The sequence below is a fragment of the Cyprinodon tularosa genome, unplaced genomic scaffold, assembly GCF_016077235.1.
Source record: "Cyprinodon tularosa strain WSP-4 unplaced genomic scaffold, ASM1607723v1 ctg26, whole genome shotgun sequence".
In the NCBI taxonomy this organism is placed as follows: Eukaryota; Metazoa; Chordata; class Actinopteri; order Cyprinodontiformes; family Cyprinodontidae; genus Cyprinodon; species Cyprinodon tularosa.
In genome coordinates, this window is record NW_024038961.1 from 1,017,060 (window position 1) to 1,034,515 (window position 17,456).

At 35.4% G+C, this 17,456-nt stretch overlaps 1 protein-coding gene across 1 annotated transcript in view; it reads left to right on the forward strand.

The window, feature by feature from the left end:
• Nucleotides 1–7,977: 7,977 nt before the first annotated feature.
• The window catches only part of cdk6 (cyclin-dependent kinase 6), a 52,209-nt gene continuing 42,730 nt past the window's right edge, over nucleotides 7,978–17,456 (forward strand). The window contains exons 1-2 of the mRNA XM_038288645.1: nucleotides 7,978–8,227; nucleotides 9,064–9,408. Coding sequence (XP_038144573.1) covers nucleotides 9,185–9,408 — 224 coding nt within the window. The 5' untranslated portion in view covers nucleotides 7,978–8,227; nucleotides 9,064–9,184. The remainder of the gene's footprint in view (nucleotides 8,228–9,063; nucleotides 9,409–17,456) is intronic.

The window sequence follows — 17,456 nt, forward strand, 5'->3', positions numbered from 1 at the left end:
TAGCATTCCACCTATGCTTTGGACGACACTAATAAACCTTTTGGGCCGTGCTGAGACTTGCATCTCATTCCAAAGTAAAATCATTAGTTATGATCAGGATATAACCTTATCTAATGGTCCCTTGATCTGGAATGGTATATTAATAATTTGCACAAATAATTTGGAATTTCTAGATACTCAATTGAATTTTCACTCTTTGTTTGGAAGAATTCATTAGAGAAAGACCTGGATTTCTGCTGGCAGACAACTAACTTATCATAGGACGGGACAGGTAGTTCTTTCAGATCAGTCAGACATTGTTGCCTTTTTAGTGACAAGCTTCTTGCTCCGAGTTTCATCAGGTCATGGTCAGCAGAAGCTTGCATTCTTTCAGTCTGCCCAGAGAGTTTACTCTGACCCTGGAAGGCTGCAATAGTTGCAAAACTGCTCCTGCTGTCACCCAAACACAGAAGGTAGCAGTGTTTTTGGCATGTCTACACTCAACATACTGCATTCTTTCAAATGCTTTCTTTAATTTTACAAAGGAGAGTATTTAAAAGATTAATGATCAGAATCAACAGAAGCCTGACCTCAAGGACTAGCACACGCTCTGAGATGTTCTATTTCATTGAAAAGGACAAAAGTTGCATGTTGAGTTATATATAAAGTAATTTTTAATGTAAATGTTTTGTATTCATTCATAACTTATTAGTCAATATATTCAAACAATACAAGGAGAACCAACTCTGTCTATAAAAAAAAAGATTATTTGGTCAATCTAAAATTGCAGAGGAATTCTTTCAACAGTCTTGGCTTGATTAGATGAGAGTTTCTGTTCAAAAATACTTTAAGAAATCCAGTAGTGGAAATCAAATCATGTATATACTAAAAACTACAAAAAACTTATACCGTACCTTTAAAAAGTTGCTAAAGATATTTATTGATGTGGGCAGAAAGGATCCCCTGTAGAGGTCTGTGTTGCAGCAGATCTGACGATGTTTTCAAGTTCACTATTTATAAGTTCCACAACGCTGCACAGCAAATGCCTCAGAAACAACTGTCAATGTTTTTAAATTTGTATGGAGTTGTTTTATCTATTAATTCATTGATTTATTGCATCTATTAAAAGTAAGTAATTATAGTATCTTGATAACCCTAAATTTGAATCTCTAATCTGCAGCTCTGAAAATATGGAATATAAGGATCACCTGGAGGCAAAACATTGTTGGATTTCTTTTTTCTTTCCTTGATTTTTTTCTTTTAGCTTCTACCTACTGCAGTATTTTTTATATTGAACATAAAGTTAACATCTGATTCCAAGAATAAAGTCAAAATATAAAGGAAGAATAAAATACTATATTAAAAATAATTGGATTGCTGAAACTGTTATTTTCAAGTAGCTTTAGCAAAGATGCTTTAACCTACCTGTCATATCCTAAGGTATAAAATTACTATTTTATATGTAGAGAGAATATTTAAAACAAGTATACCAGGGAAATAGTTTAGAAGAGGGAAAATGAGGGAATCCAAACCTTAAATGGTTTGGTGAATGGGATTTAAATGGGACAGAACAAGTTAGTGTTATTGTTTATTTTCTCTGAACCACCTGTTCCACCTCACTCCATCTCTTCGGAGGAGTTACTCTCTTTAGCTCCAACACCTGATATTTTTGCCCAGAGGTCAGTCCTGAAACAGAGAGTAGGGCTGGGATCCCGTGGCAACAGTGGGTTTTCTGGTACTGCTAATTATCTTATTCATATTAAATTTATGCATTTGACAAAAGCCACAAAATGTTTCGGCCCACATCTGACAACTGAAAATAAAAGTCAAGCTTAAAATATGCAAAGTACTGTAACATAGAATGGAACAAAAAAATTTTGCATTTGTGTCAGATTTCTGTGATTTTTTTTTTTCTCAAAGTCAAAACAAATGGTCTCATTACAACTATCTTTCAGCTAAGGAGAGTTATCTCATGCAATATTAAAATAACCTGATTTAAGCTGATTTAAAAATTATTCTGAACAGGATTGCTTATTTCTGTGACAGACGTTTTTAATACACAATGGACACTTAGTCCACAGGGACTAAGTTGTGCTATCTGGTAACTTTAAATTTGGATAAATAAATAAAAAACTGTTAGCTTGCCGTAGTGTCTATTCTTTGGCAACCGTTGGCAGCATGTCTTTAATATAAATCAGTTAATAGGTCATAATATTCTCCAGTTTAATGGAAATCGGACAAAATGATCATGCTTAATTCAGAAAATATAAGGACCAACACTAAATGGAGCTAATCATCACAGTGCTGGAAAATAACAACAACAACAAAACATTGGTGCAGTAAAGTTGTTCTCAAGACGGATCCTCATAATCTTAACCTCTTTGTTATAATAAAGGGATTTCTCAAAAGAGGACTAAGAAAAACCAGTGCATGGATTATTTTCAGTTGATTAGTTACTAAAACCGTGTCTTTATGGGTCTGTAAAATTTAAACGGGCAACTGCAGCTCATCCACGAGTTTTTGTCATAGTCCCAAATAGCACCAGTTGAAATGGATTACATTGCACCAGTTCTTTGTTATTTTTTAGTTTTATTCCTGTCTCATAAAGCAGAAATCGAACATTTGCATTATTTTGTATATGAATAGAAATACAAAAGATTTTCGTTGCCTTGCTGGTTTCATTTTGAAAATATGAGAAAATCGAACTATTGATTCAAATAGATAGGAAAGCAAAAACTCTGAAGATAAAACGTAAAAATCAAAGGGTTGCTTTGTGATGTGCAATAATGTTGACCGGAACTGGAAACAATTAACAATTGTTCATAAAGACAAATTTTGAACAAAGCACTTTTAATGCAAGTTAGCTAAAATGTATATAGTATTTGGATGATGAGGTTTTAAGAAAAAAACAAACTTTCCCTCTTATGGTGCTTTGGGGGATTTTTCACTCATTTTTTCCAACACAGACACATTTATTCCAAGAAGGTTTCCAGCACTTCATTAAGTAAACCAAAACATTCTAGGTTGTAGAGGATGTGTTGTTCTTCTGGTAGATATTGAACCTATACTTTGGTGTGTTTCAAGTAGAAATGCCAGGAAAATATGTCATTCAAATGCCCCATCGCACCTCCACTGATTCCTTTGGACAAAGAGGAACAATGGCTCCACTCCAAGCTATATTTTGGGACTAAATTCTACAGTGGGAGTTTTAATTGAATGATCCAATATTGAGGCTTGGGAAATTATGGAAAACCTTATCTTATAAACAATCCTGAAACTCTTGATCTTCATAAATTAATATAAATCGGTTTAAATTCCCCATAAATATTTTGTATAAGATCTGGAGTTTGTTTCTTCTGGGTGTATTTTTGTTTTCTTTACTTTTCTTTAAGTACAATCACATTGCTATTGGTTGTGAACATTGCAATAAGGTTCAATATTTAATTATATTTTTTGCTGTTTAGAGCATTTTAGAAAAAGTCAAACTTGAAGGTAGTATGAAGACTATCAATGAGGCAAATATATAACAACTTTGTGCCAATCCTTTTGCTTGTTTCCCTTCTTGTGTTGCAATTTTATGGATAAAAAAAAAGACCTAACTTGTTTTAAAAACTCCCTCCCAGAAATAGAAAAAGAGTTTCTGTTTTAGATGAACTGGTTTTCTTTTCTTCTCACCCTTCTGAAAGCATGAAGAAAGAAATATAATAAAATATCTTTCCAAATCTGTGAATAAGAAAGATAAGTGCAATAAATGAGCTTATAATCCCATTTACATTGTGCCAAAAAGTATGAATTTTGCTGTATTTTGTATTGAGTTTATTCAAAATGAAAGTGCAAGAAACCACTTTGCATTTAAGCAAATATCTGCAAGGTTACACATTAAGTTATATTCTAACCATGTAATTTCACTGTGCAGGATGTTCTCAATTTGGACCACCCTGTTCTTACACATTCTCCTTGAAAAAAAGCCCCTACAGGAATCCCATCAAGGTAAACATGAGAAAAATCAGTTACCAAATAACTGATCACTGCTGTGAGGGTTTATACAAAACAGTCACACTCTCTTTCATAATGTGTGTATGAGTGTCATTGTCTGAGTTCTCTCACAGCTGTCTCAAACATCTAATTGGTTTGTTCTCTTGCCAGATCAGAGGTAGGCTTGGTAATGTATTCAGTCTGAGTGATGGCTTTCAAACTGATTTCACATGAACAATGATAACGAAAAATTGTAAACGCCCTATTTTACTGTAATTGGTCTCCATCGTATTGTCCATGTTGTATCTTTTGTGATGTAAATCTTTTCATTTCAGGAGGGAGGGTTGCCCAAAATAAGTTGGGCATGAGAGTCCATTTAATTTTCTTCCTATATTGCTTCCTTGTATATTACTTTAATTGAAATAAGCAAATTGTATAAACAGCAAAGAAAATACGTTTGTAAGAAGATCATAATGCTGAGAGGAAGGGGGAGGGACTTCTTCTGATCTTCTATGCATCTCTAATGCATGTCTTCCAATGAAGCAACAAAATAGGACTTGGTAACACGACTCTAACTGGCCTTTTATTGTGAAAATCTGACATCAAGCCTTGTCACGTCTAAACCGTGTCCTGCAAAAGAAAAGTGGAAACAGAAGGCTTGACAAAAACTTACAAAGCCACTTATATGACATAAAAATAGAATGATATAAAAATAGAAACTCATCATCTTTTAAATTACCTCAAATTATTACTAGTTTAGATCATGTATTTTATTTTTTTATTTTTTAATAATTGGAAAATGTCCTACAACAGGGGGGATGGTTGCAACCTTTTCCAAAGATGACTGGGCCTACATCAATTATTTAATTTCTATAAATTGAACTCAAATCTGTCTGCTAACTATCCATACCATTTAAACATGATGACAGACAGATTTTTCACAATATTCATAAAAAGAAAAAGTCAACTGTCTCAAACAATGCCTTCTCTGGGACAGTTGGTACAGGTTCTGATTTGTTTATTTTCACAAATAAGGTTTTTGTCGTTTGTCTCAATGAGAATATTATTACATATTATTATATTATTACAATGTTTCCTTTGTTTTATTGTTTTATTTAAAACTTTTTGAAATACTGCTTTTATTAAGAATTTCAAATTAACACAGCAAACACAGCTCCTCCCAAAAACTAGTTTTGAAATTGTAAATGGAACTTATTTTAAAATGGACATCCGAATGTTATTAATCTAACATCCCGCTCCCTCCTGCATCAGTCAGATAAACAGTTGTGGCATGTATAAAAATCGCATCCAGTTGTGCAATATTTTTGGGCCCAGGACAGCCACACTATCTGGTATTTTGAGTAGCTTTCCAGCTTGGGGAAGATTGCAACAAGTTTTGCAATTTTCCCAAAGCTGTCAGCCATGGCAGATCACCATGTGCTATAGCTAGACACAGATCAGATTCACTCACATGATAACCAGATTACTGAGAGTTAACCAAACAATGATTCATTACTATTTTTATTCATTTCTATTATTCATCATTATTATTGATGATAAAGGATGTATGACAAAAATACACCACAAAGAAAAAAAATTACTTTCACACCTGAAAAACATGTTTGTTTGTTTTTCAGTAAAATTAGATGGTGGTTTTAAATGTGTCTTCTGTCCTGCTGGTGAAGGAGAGGGTGCAACTGAGCATGTGACGCATTGCTGAAGACTGGAGGGAAAAACAAAATGCTGCAAACATCCTCAATCTCCCTTACTAGAATACTAACCACAATTAAAAATAAGATTGTTATAGCCTTTCTCAATATGATCATGCCAATAAAATATTTGATTGTATGTTTGCATTTAAATATATTAAAATATACCAAATACAATATTTCTTTACTACAATTTCTTAGCTCATTTGATTTTATATATATATATATATATATATATATATATATATATATATATATATATATATATATATATATATATATATATATATATACATTTTTAATTAAAATATACTAAATACAAAATTTCTTTACTACAATTTCTTTGCTCATTTGATGTTATAGATTTCAAACATATACAAAAAAATTATAGTTCAAAAATATAAATATATATTTTTTTCTTTTTTGCTACATCTAAGTATATTACAATGAGGAATTTCATGGCAGAAACTTTCCTGAATGCTTAAATTTATAAACCTGTTATTATTAATGGTATTCAAATGCTAATTTTCTACCCATGAACATTTGTTTGTCCTTGTCTTTTAAATTACATTAAGGCAGATAATTCTGAACTGTGATATTTCTAAATATGTGTAATAATTATGTATTCAATAATAATAAATTATGTCTATAGTATGCCTGTTTGCTGCTGGTTTGGTAATGATGGAATCTGTCAGGTCCATCCCCCAAGAACTGCATTTTATTCACTGTTGCATCCTTTTGGTGTTTTTTACTTTGAGCACGAGAGTTTGCCACATAAACTTCCATGTCATTATCTTCCTTATGTTTTCAAAAACGGAAAAGCTTAATATTTAGATAATTTAAATTGTTTCATTATATAAAATGTTTATTTGTTTGATTATGTTTTCAAGACAATATATTTCACTAATAAACTCACAGATGATTAATGATTTTGTACAAGTTTCTATCATAAAGCTTGTTTTTCATTTAAATTTTAAAATTAAACTATGTGGAAATATGCCTTTAGGTTTTCAGACAAAATAATCACTGTGGCAGTTATATAATAATGAAAATAAAAATATTCAGTAATCGTTGTCCTTTGGGTGAATTAACAAGATTATTACAAGATAAAGTTAATCCAAGTTTTAGACTTCGAATATAAAAGATTTTTGTTTGAGGTTTCTGATCCTTTTTTGTTAGATTTCCCTCTAAAAGAAAATTACCATACAGTTTGTGCTTTTAAAATATCCTACTGCAGGTGTATAGGTTGATTTTTAACCAATATATAGATATTATTTTATATGTTTAGTGATGAAACCATTTATTTAAAATTGACTTCATTTGTACTGATTGCTATAAAAAATCCCTATGCCTGAATCATACAATCATACAATTACATATTACAACATAATTAGAAAAATTAGCATAGATATACATTGTAGGCAAATATTTTAAACCTAATTCATTAGGTAACAATAATTGAACTAATAATTATTAGAATTTAAAAAAATATTCTTAACAATAAGTAAAAGCTTGATTGACAAATAAAAATAAAAATTGTTGATAAGAAATAATTCTGTGTTTACATATTTTATATGGACTGGAAATTATCTAATTTACTAAAGAATATATAGGTAAAAATTGACTCATAAATATTATATTTTAAATGTGATTTTATCAGGGTACTCATGCACCACGACCACCAGAGAAGATCTATTGCCCCCCCTATTGTTGGGGGCCTTGAACCTGACCCCAAAGGACCATCTTAAGGCGACCTTGTCACACTGCATTGCTGTTGGCGCATTATTGCCTTCATTAATAATAATAATAATTATTATTAGTATAATAACAATAGAGATCATCAGTGCTTTGAGGCAGATAGTGTGGCTGGTCCATCCAATACAGCTCCCCCCGCTCCCTGGGGTGCTCCCGGTTTTGACACGGGGGGGCCAAAACCTAGCAGGGGGGCCACTGTGAAAGCACCGAAGAGGCCGAGGGAGAGCAAAAAAAAAAGGAGGCGGTGTGCCTTTGTAGTCATGGAGGAATGCGGAAATGTCCCGCTCCGTGTCAAACCTCTCTGAAGGGGGTCAGGGCACATTCAGCCGGCGTGGGAAAGCCTGCCAAAGACGGAGCTCACGCGGGCGCGCGGGGCCAAAGTTGCAAAGGGGCCGCAGATATGTGCGCGAGGAAAGAAAAGGAGAAAATCCTAGAGATGAGCGTGGTTTGGAGGGGCTATATCACGCGTTTGCCTTTGTCCTATGACCCCCCCTCCGTGGGTGCAGTGTACACTCACCAAGCAACTTAACACACCCCTTCCCTCCACACCTCCTTCCACTCAAGCTGCAAAGAGAGTATGCGCAAGTTTCTCGTCCAGCCCTCCCCTCGCTTGTTTCACAGTCCTCTGCTGGGGCTGGTGCAGTTTAGGGGATGGGGGGTTAGAGCCTGCGACGTCAACTACCTGTGTGTGGCCCCCGCATGGACAAGGATGCGGTTGATGGAGCAGTTTTATGCGAGACTCGAATGCCTTCTCAGCATTTTATTGGGCATTCCGACGTCACGACATTTTACTGACAACCATAAATAAGGTAAAATAAATAAATAAATAAAATAATCATTCCGGATATTTCTGCAGAATTTACACATATTATATCTCTCTCACGCTAAAAAAATAAATACTTTACCGCACAATGAGCAAATCAATAAATGCATGTTTATAAATCTGTATTATAGGCCATTTTTTAATCAGGGTTGCTATATTAAGGTGCGCGCAGAAATAAATTAGAAAAAATTCGAGGAAGCAAGGGAAACGTATAGAAACGTGATTAAAACTAAGCATAGACACTGAGGCATGCATTTAGAGTGGTTTGGGGATGAAAAAGATTTTTTTAATGTGTTTTAAATGGACTGTTGCTGTGGGAAGTTAAAACAATGCAGCACGTGCTCACAGTTTTGGGCACTGCTCAAACAGAAACTTCAACAGGCGGCTAGTTACAATGTTATCCGTTTCTAAACCTGGAAAAGTTATATGTGTTGCATTTATTCTCTTTTTCCTTGTTTCTTATATTTTAAGCTGTTTTTTTAAAGTCCGCTCATGTGAACTCAACTTCTGCAACTTCTGTTAATTGATAAGCGCGCGAGACAGTCGATTTAACGCAAATGATCCTAATGTTGGAGTTAAATGGGGGTGATTTAGACTTTTTTCTTTATTTTATATTATTTTCTGTTAGTAGGAGGACATGAGTTGTAATGCGTAACAGGAGGAGGAGGAGTGGAAGCTGGGAAACGCAGCAGAGGGTCGCCTTTTTTATGATAGTCCGAATAAAAACATGATGACAGTCCTGTTAAAGCGCACCTGGAGCTTGATTTCATCAAATGTGACAGAGATGGTTTCTTCCTCCATCTGTGTGTCTCTGTCGTCTAGGCATTGCATGTGCCAACTATATTCTGTGAGTATGCCTTTGTGAAGAAGCTCGTCACCCTCGCCGGGATTCCCCGCAACATTTTCAACAAGAGACAAGGGAAAAAAAAAAAAATCTGCAAAAATGGACAAAGAAAGTATTGGTACTCAATACGAGCCTGTGGCTGAGATTGGAGAGGGTGCGTATGGGAAAGTGTACAAGGCAAGGGATTTGAAGAACGGGGGACGCTTTGTAGCCCTAAAAAGAGTTCGTGTCCAGACAGAGGAAGAAGGGATGCCTCTCTCAACTATCCGGGAGGTGGCGGTACTGAGGCAACTGGAGGCCTTTGAGCACCCCAATGTTGTCAGGTGAGTAAAGGGGAAAGAGGTGGGTGTATTTTTATTTATTTATTTATTTATTTTTTGTAATAGTGGGTGGAGTATATTGGGGCTTAAGTTTGCATGTGAACTACTTCCTTTTTGATGGTCTCGTTTGACCTTTGTGGCATGTCTGCACTATATGTTATGAAGCAGAAGTCCATCTCTTTGTCATTTTTCTTATGCAATAAATATGTGGGTTGAAGAGCATATGTGAATCCTGTCGCAGAAGTCTCAATCCTGCTGTTGTCATAAACCCAAACTTATAAATATGGAAACTAAACCAAAGCAGAAATATGATACATGTTTCCCCAAATGCCATAGGTATACAAATCTGAAAAGTGCGGCATGCATCTGGGATTGGTCTTCTTTGCACATCTGTACACTGAAATTATTGGCTTTTTCTCTTTGCTGAGAGCATGCATGAGCATCAGTTTCCAGGTCGTATCATAGATTCTAAAATAGGTTTTGATGTTTTGTAACTTTTCAATATTGGCTATTGAAGCATCTCTTTAGGCTATAGGAACCATGCCCATGGCAGGATGCTACCTGGTTCTTGTTTTAACCTTCATACAGCTGCTGTATTTTAACTTAGATTTAAATTATACATAGACTATCTTTGCTGATTAAATTAGTTCTAACAGTTATTGATTTTGCTGTTTCTCTAAAGAGTTCCCAGTTAAAGTTGTAGGGAAGTCATATTTAAATGTAAAATCCTTCTGGCTTAACCATGTATATAAATGTAGTCTTTACCAGAACATATTGTCCCAAAAGTAAGAAAATTTCTATTAAAAAAAAAAAAAATGCTGTCTTAAAATCAGTTTATTTTTTTCGTTATCTTATGCAGGCCAGTTAATTATACGTCAGGTTAACATTTTTACATTTTTTTTCATCATAGCATCTTGATTCATATTTTGCAGCTAATATACGCTACAGTTCAAATAAGAAATAAGAATTATTTATTTTGCCATTAAGTTACGCCCCAGTGTTCACAGGGATGGACGCCTCTGTCTTCGGCAGGCGTAGATCTTACAGAACTGGCAGCATTACAAGGCAAGGGCTCAAACATGTACGACTGTAAGCTATCTACACAAAACCAAGCTTCTGCCACCCTGGCGTCCTCTTCCACAACTTCGTCCCCACGTTCCTATAAAAAATGTATGACGAAGGAGACTCATCCACACTAAGTGTCGTTGCTAAGTACTACTTGGTCCCAACGGCATTTCCTACTGGGAACCTACTAGCTCTAAGCTGCTAACTGGTTAGCAAGATGCTTTCGACAAACCGGCCACAACCAAAAAGCTTGTGAACCTTCCACCACAACAATCCCGCCCCCTTGATAATCTATCAATCACATTAAATTTATTCATTCATGTAAAGTAGGGCACCACTCGCGAGAATTCGGAAATGCAACGTTTGGAACAGCTGTTTACCTACAACTTCAAGTACAAATTTGGGGCAGTTTTTTTTGAAAAGCAACATTATGCATTATTTCCTACTAGTGTATCACAGAAAATCAAAATAAAATACTTCATTAAAGTTGGTAGATGAAACCAGGAGTGTTGCATGTTATTGTTGTTTGCTGTAGTCCCTCTTAATCAAAGTCTGCTAATGTCAGTCTGCTAATGTTGAGTACTTACAAAACATAAAGCCAAGATTTAATGTTTCCTATTCGTGATAAATCCCAGTGTCGTATGCAGTGCCAGTCTCAAGTTTCCATGTCACACCTTTGTAAATGAGCTGTTAGGGCTGTGTTTGCATCCTAACTAGCTTTGAATCCTGTTAGTTGACACAAACCTCAAACCAATAACAGAATGTTGTCACTGAAAAACTTTGTTGCTTTTCAGTCATTTAACATGAGAATATCCTTTTAGTTAGATAATCATCTTGTTAAATGAGGCCAAGTCGCTTACTTAAAAAGTAAAATTTGTTAAATCGAGAGATGCTCAAGATCCAAACATGTTCCATTTATGTTGAACTGCCCAAACCTCCACTATTCATCACATAAACTAAATAATCAAAATAAATTACTTTTAGTAGAGGTGCTATGAACTGTGAATTATAAAAGGGGAAAAACACACTAATGTGGTTTTTTTTATTAATTAGATGAGTTAACATTACCCACCACCACACTTTGAATCAGTAAAACTTACTTCTTTGATAAAAAATAATTTATTCATGTTACTTTTGAAAAATTATCCTTAAGAAAGTTGCAACTGTCAATGAATGAGCTGAACTTTGAGGCAGTGCCAACAAAAGTTTGATAAAATTAGATACCATTAGCAGCAGCTTATTTCTTAGTTTCTGTCTGCTCTGCAAACAGATGTCCTTTGCTTTATGTTTTATTCGTTCTCATGGCAGTAGTCAGATACTGCGTCATACGTTGGCACAGGCCAAGGGCTGACCTTGTGCTTGTTTTATTGTGGAATATTAAGGGCCGTGGGATTGAAGAGGAAGTTCTAAATGAATGTTTCAGAGGCATGGCTGGTGGCCTTGTGCCTCAAACAGCAAGTCCCTAATGTATCTGTAAACATTGGAGAATAATTGCAGGCTTTTTTCTTTTAGTTAATGCATGGAGGCTTTTTGTTCTTTTAGTTAAATAGTCAAACATTTTATTTGCCATAAATCATTAAAATTAGGCAACCTCGTATAGTTTCTTCTTATTTACATTAAATATTTTGTTTGCTTGTAAAAAGTTTAAAATTACCATTTGTGAAGTTTTGCTGTCCTAACCTGTTGGGTCCGGTAGTTCAGGCTTGGAAAAAAGCATTGTGGACCGTGTGTGAGACTCCAGGCAAACGCTGGATGTTTGTAATGAGGTCCATTATTTATTCCATATGTTGGGAGTCTGCTGAGAGCTCCCATTGTATTCCAACGATCAAGCTGTGAGGGGTGTTTAACCCCAGTGCTTCAGAAGGAGTGTGCCTTCCAGAATGTGACATCGGGTCCAGTAACTAATAACTTGAACAAATCACATCTTTTTTTAAAAACATTTTTTGTCTAATACATGTATACTCTGATTACAATGATGCCTTCTCAGGTATGATACTTTTTAGTTACGGATTTAACTGCTAGCATATACATTCAAAAAATATTATAAACACGTAGAATTTGATATACTGCTGTGGGACTTTGTGAATGGATCTAATTAAATCCATTCACTAATATAAATTTGTTAAAAGGAACTTGTCAAATACAGTGCTTATAAAAAAGCTGTAAAACCCATAAGTTCATGTTGAAAAAAACCCCAGTATGAGTCAAACATACTTACTGGAAGTGTTTACTTAGTCCTATTTGAGAGTGAAAAGAGTTGCTGCACTGGGTCCAATCAGAGACGTAAACGTTGTTGTATGCCTTCGCTTTCTGCTGTCAGTACTTACTCACTCACCAACTTACCAGCGTCCACAGCTTTAGATTCTGCTTTACTAGAATACAACGTTTATATTTTATTTTGAGCTTTACTCTTGTTTTATCCCTTTTTACATATTTACCTTTTTCTGCGCTTTTTCACACTTGATTTTTGACAAACATCAACTGCTGTCATTGATCTAATTTGTTAAGGACTTATTGACCAGTTCCAGTATGATCAATACTTTTTTCTTCTTTTTTACGAGGCTCTTGGGTATATTTATCAAATTTATTCACACTATCACCAAACATAGTCACAATTAGGGGTGAGTATTGGCATGGGTGTTGCGATACGATACATGTCACAATACTTGGGTCGCGATACAATATAATCACGATAATAATATATCACTATATATTGCGATATTTTTCCCTGCTGTCAAATTAAATCTAGAGATAAAAAAGCAGGTGCTGTATATGTTCATCAGAAGATATTGATAATTTAGTTTTTTTGGTATCCATGATGTTTGGCATTTGAGTTAGTCCCATCTTCCGCTGTGACTGCCTCAACTACAGAAACGGCGTTGTGCCACACAGCAAAATAGCTCTGCAGCACTATCTGCCAGTGTAGCGGTGTACAGGTGGCCCAATTTCCCTCATTGTTTTAGATAAAATATTATTTGTTTTAAAAAAATCATTCCTAGGAACTGAAAGGTCGATATTATATCGGGCAGCCAAAAATCACGATACATCGCCAAAACGATTTTTTCTCACACCCCTAGTCACAATACAGTGCAGTCAAAGTCACTCAATGTCAGTTGTTAAAAAGTAATTTTTAGAAAACTTGTGGATTATATCCAGCGACGGGGTCTCATTTATAAAACATTGCTTAGAACTAAAAGTCTACATTTGCCAAAAATACAAAAATGGCCTGCATGCAAAAAAAAAAAATGATGTGAAATCTAGGCTATTTTCCTTCATAAATCACAGATGTAGCTCAGAGTTTGCGCACTTGACTTCACCTCTTTTTGAGGCCTTTTCACACCCACATTCAGTTGTAAATGGTCCTGTCAAAGGCACAGCATAAATATTCCTTGTGTATTTAAATGAGCCATCTGATCATTGTTTTATATGGTTACCAATGGCAGCCACAGCAGAGAGAGCGAAAAAGCAGTTTAACCGAGGCAGAAATAGATGTATTGGTGAGTAAGGTGAAGAGTCAGATAAATATGTTTGGTAGCCACAGTACAGAGGTGACAAATAAAAGCAAGTATTATAAATGACACTTTGAGAGTCTGATGTGAACCGATGGTATGAACAAGGACATCCAGGCAGCATTGCACTTATCACTGACTATTATATTTCATACTTATGGATAAATTAATAGAATTATTAATATTGTGCTAAATATGGGTTCAGGCAGAGAGTTAAGTAGTTGCTGATTAGGATTAAAACCTGTCGGGGAAATCGCACGTGTAAAATTGTTTTCCCAGGAACTCCAAAGTGGTTCTAGAGAGTCTGGTACCAGACCTGGACTGTTAGGCCCACAAATGCACTGTCTGGACCTTTCATTGCAGATCTACAAAATGGGGTCTCCTGCACTGTCAGGACTGGAAGTTTATTCCAGAAGTTGTATTTGAAGCCTTCAGGAATAGCGCACAGCATGTGTTTGCTGCCGGATTAGAGTCTATGACAGTTTTAAACTGAGCATAGGAGCAGTTTAGATTATACAGTTAGCAAAAATCCTCATTGGACAACCAATCTCCATTGTCATTTAGAAAATGTCTTGTAGACCAAATGCCCTTTTCCATCCAGCGATCCAAATCCAGAGACTTATTTCTATGTAGCATATATTGATTATTCCAGATAGGAGTTTAGTGGTGAGTAAAATTGTGCGTGTGCATAAGTTTCCAGCATAAAAACACTTGTTTCTGAAAAGAAGCTAGCTTCACGGAGAGTTTATCTACAGTAGCTTTTACTTTGAAAGTCTTTGAATAAACTTCCGAATCTAACAGTGCTGGAGACATCACAGTGCAGCTCTGCAGCCAGGGTCCTGACAGTGCAGGTCTGGGTCCTTACAGTGCACTTCTGCAGCCAGACCCCTCTCAATAATATAATCAATTTCTTAAAGTTGAAAATCGGGGGAAAGCAGCTCTCCTGTTGATAAGATTTAACATGAGCCAAACTCAACATGTTGGTTTACATCATCTTATTATATTTCAACGTTTCCTGATCTTTCGTGAATTATTTTGAATGTTTAATAAACTGACCACGATATGAAGCCACGTCCATTTTTCGCCCATAATAAACATCTTCTTATATATTTTAAGTTATATTTGAACTTGATTTTTATTTAAGCTATATTTATTTATATTTAATTCTGTTTCATTAGACCTATCTACCCTTCCCTTTTTCCTTATATTTACATGTACTCACTGATTTCCTTGGGTTGAAAACCTGTGATGAATATAATTGTTTGACGGGTCTGTCTTTCCAAAACTGGTCATATTCCAGCTTTTAGATCAAAGAGCAGTCCTCTAGGGAGTTTAACCCCCTCATAAACCATCATCATCATAATGGGCAAAGTAATCTTGATGATTCCTGAATACATGTTCCCCTCTATTTCTTCCACTTAGTGTCCAGTAGGGGAGGGCGATATGGCTGAAAAATAACATCTAAATTTCTTTAGTCATCTTGGACGATTATGATTTTAATCTATTTTAATTGAAGTATTAAAACCTACATGCATGTATTTAAAAATAGGTTTATTTTATTCAAAAATATATTGTGCATAATAACAAATATTTAGCTAACAATAAACGTATTGTAAATAAAATGTAAACTTAAATATTTGTAACATAAATCTTAACACCAACGTCGTTCACCCAACAATAATTGTACTGATTTTTTATCAGTAAAAAATGTACACCTATATATTCAGTACAAGAGCAAGAAAAAAAGAGTTTCACTTGCGGAAATGTGCAATTTAACAAACAGTCAATAACTTGTATTTTTCGTCTGGGAGGTAGGTGGTTTGTAAGCAGCAGCCATTGATGTCCCAATTCATGTCGATACAATGCACAGTTAAACTCGTATGTCTAAAAAGATCGACTGGACCAAAGGTCTGTAGTAGTTGCAAATTACAAAGCATACTCTAACTTTTCGCAGAGCGTTTGTTGTGTTTCGATCTACAGTTTTGGTAGCACAACCCCCACAAAGTATTTGCTACTCGGCGGGTCATATTTTTGATCACACACTTTAAGCGCGTGAAGGAAGCCAGACTTCTCTACTATGTAAATGGGTACAATGTCCATCCCAATATGAACAGCTACAGCGTTGGTCATCTGCTTCCACCGCACACTACACCTGTCTTATGGCACCGCTTTAGAAAATGAGGCAGCCAGTGTTTGGTGTCTTTTCTTGTCTTGTGGTGTTTATCTTTGCCCGTGCCACTAACGTTGAACTCCTGAAGCTGCGAGCGCTGCTCCCATTCTGTGGGGTTCCTTTGCTGGAGATACAACTTAGTTGCACACGACTGTAGGCTGCACCAATCAGCCTTGTCAAAGCCAAACCACTTTCAAATAATCGACGAAACACAGGTCCCTTTTCTCTGTACCAAATCTTCAGATTGATTAGCGGCCATGGCGTGAGTAAACAGTGCAGCATGCTGTCGGGCAGAAGGAAGAAATAGGCGGCAAAAGCAAATGCGCAAGTAAAAAATGCAGAAGAAGAGACTTCCTCAATTTTACGATTGAGCAAAATTTCAAATTGTGGACTTTTAAAAACATGAATCAATCAAATTAATTCCCAGGCTTTGTGTCCAGCATACTTAAAGCATTTATAACGCACCATTATGCAAGGTGTTAATAGCATTCAGTGCGAATTCCTCACACCTTGTTACATTTATATATTGAACTGGGACAACTCACCACATTGGTTATTAGCGAGAGGAATGTAATGATGCATACAAGTGTTTAATTTAAGCTGCCTCCCAAATGTGGTTACCATATATAGATTGGTTAGAGATGCCGTCAGGGACCGTACATTGTTTACGTGAAGTTATTTATTTTTATAGATCACCTTATTAGGATTGATTGTAGTGTACATAAGTTTCAGGCCCCATTTTGTGTTTACAGAAGCGCTCTAAATGAGACCCTTGGCATTGCTTATGGCAAGGGTCCTGAGTATCCTGAGTAAGTATAGGTATTAGGAAAACATTGTAACTTCTTAGGTATTAGGAGAAATGTTGTCAGTTCTAAGGAAAAATAGCTGTCAATCTACAGGGAAAATTATGTCAGTCCTTAAGAAAAAAAGTTTTGAATTCTCATGTATTAGGAATAGGGATGCACGATATAATCGGCCCCCTATCGGTATCGGCCTGTATCGGCCTTAAAACTGAATATCGGACATCGGCCACCCCACCGATATTTAACCCGATATTTGATCAGCTTCTGAGTTCCTAAAGTAAAAAAAAAAATAAATACTACTTCTTCTTCTTCTTCTTCCTCAAAAACTTATTTTTTTACAGACTTAAAAACTTCTAAAGACGAGGGAAAAAATATCGATACATTAAGATATCACAATATCTTCATATGCTGATATATTGTCATTTAAAAACACCATATCAATCTCTTTTACTAATGAAATATTGCTATATGTCATCGTTATGCTACGAAATCCCCCGAAAATTC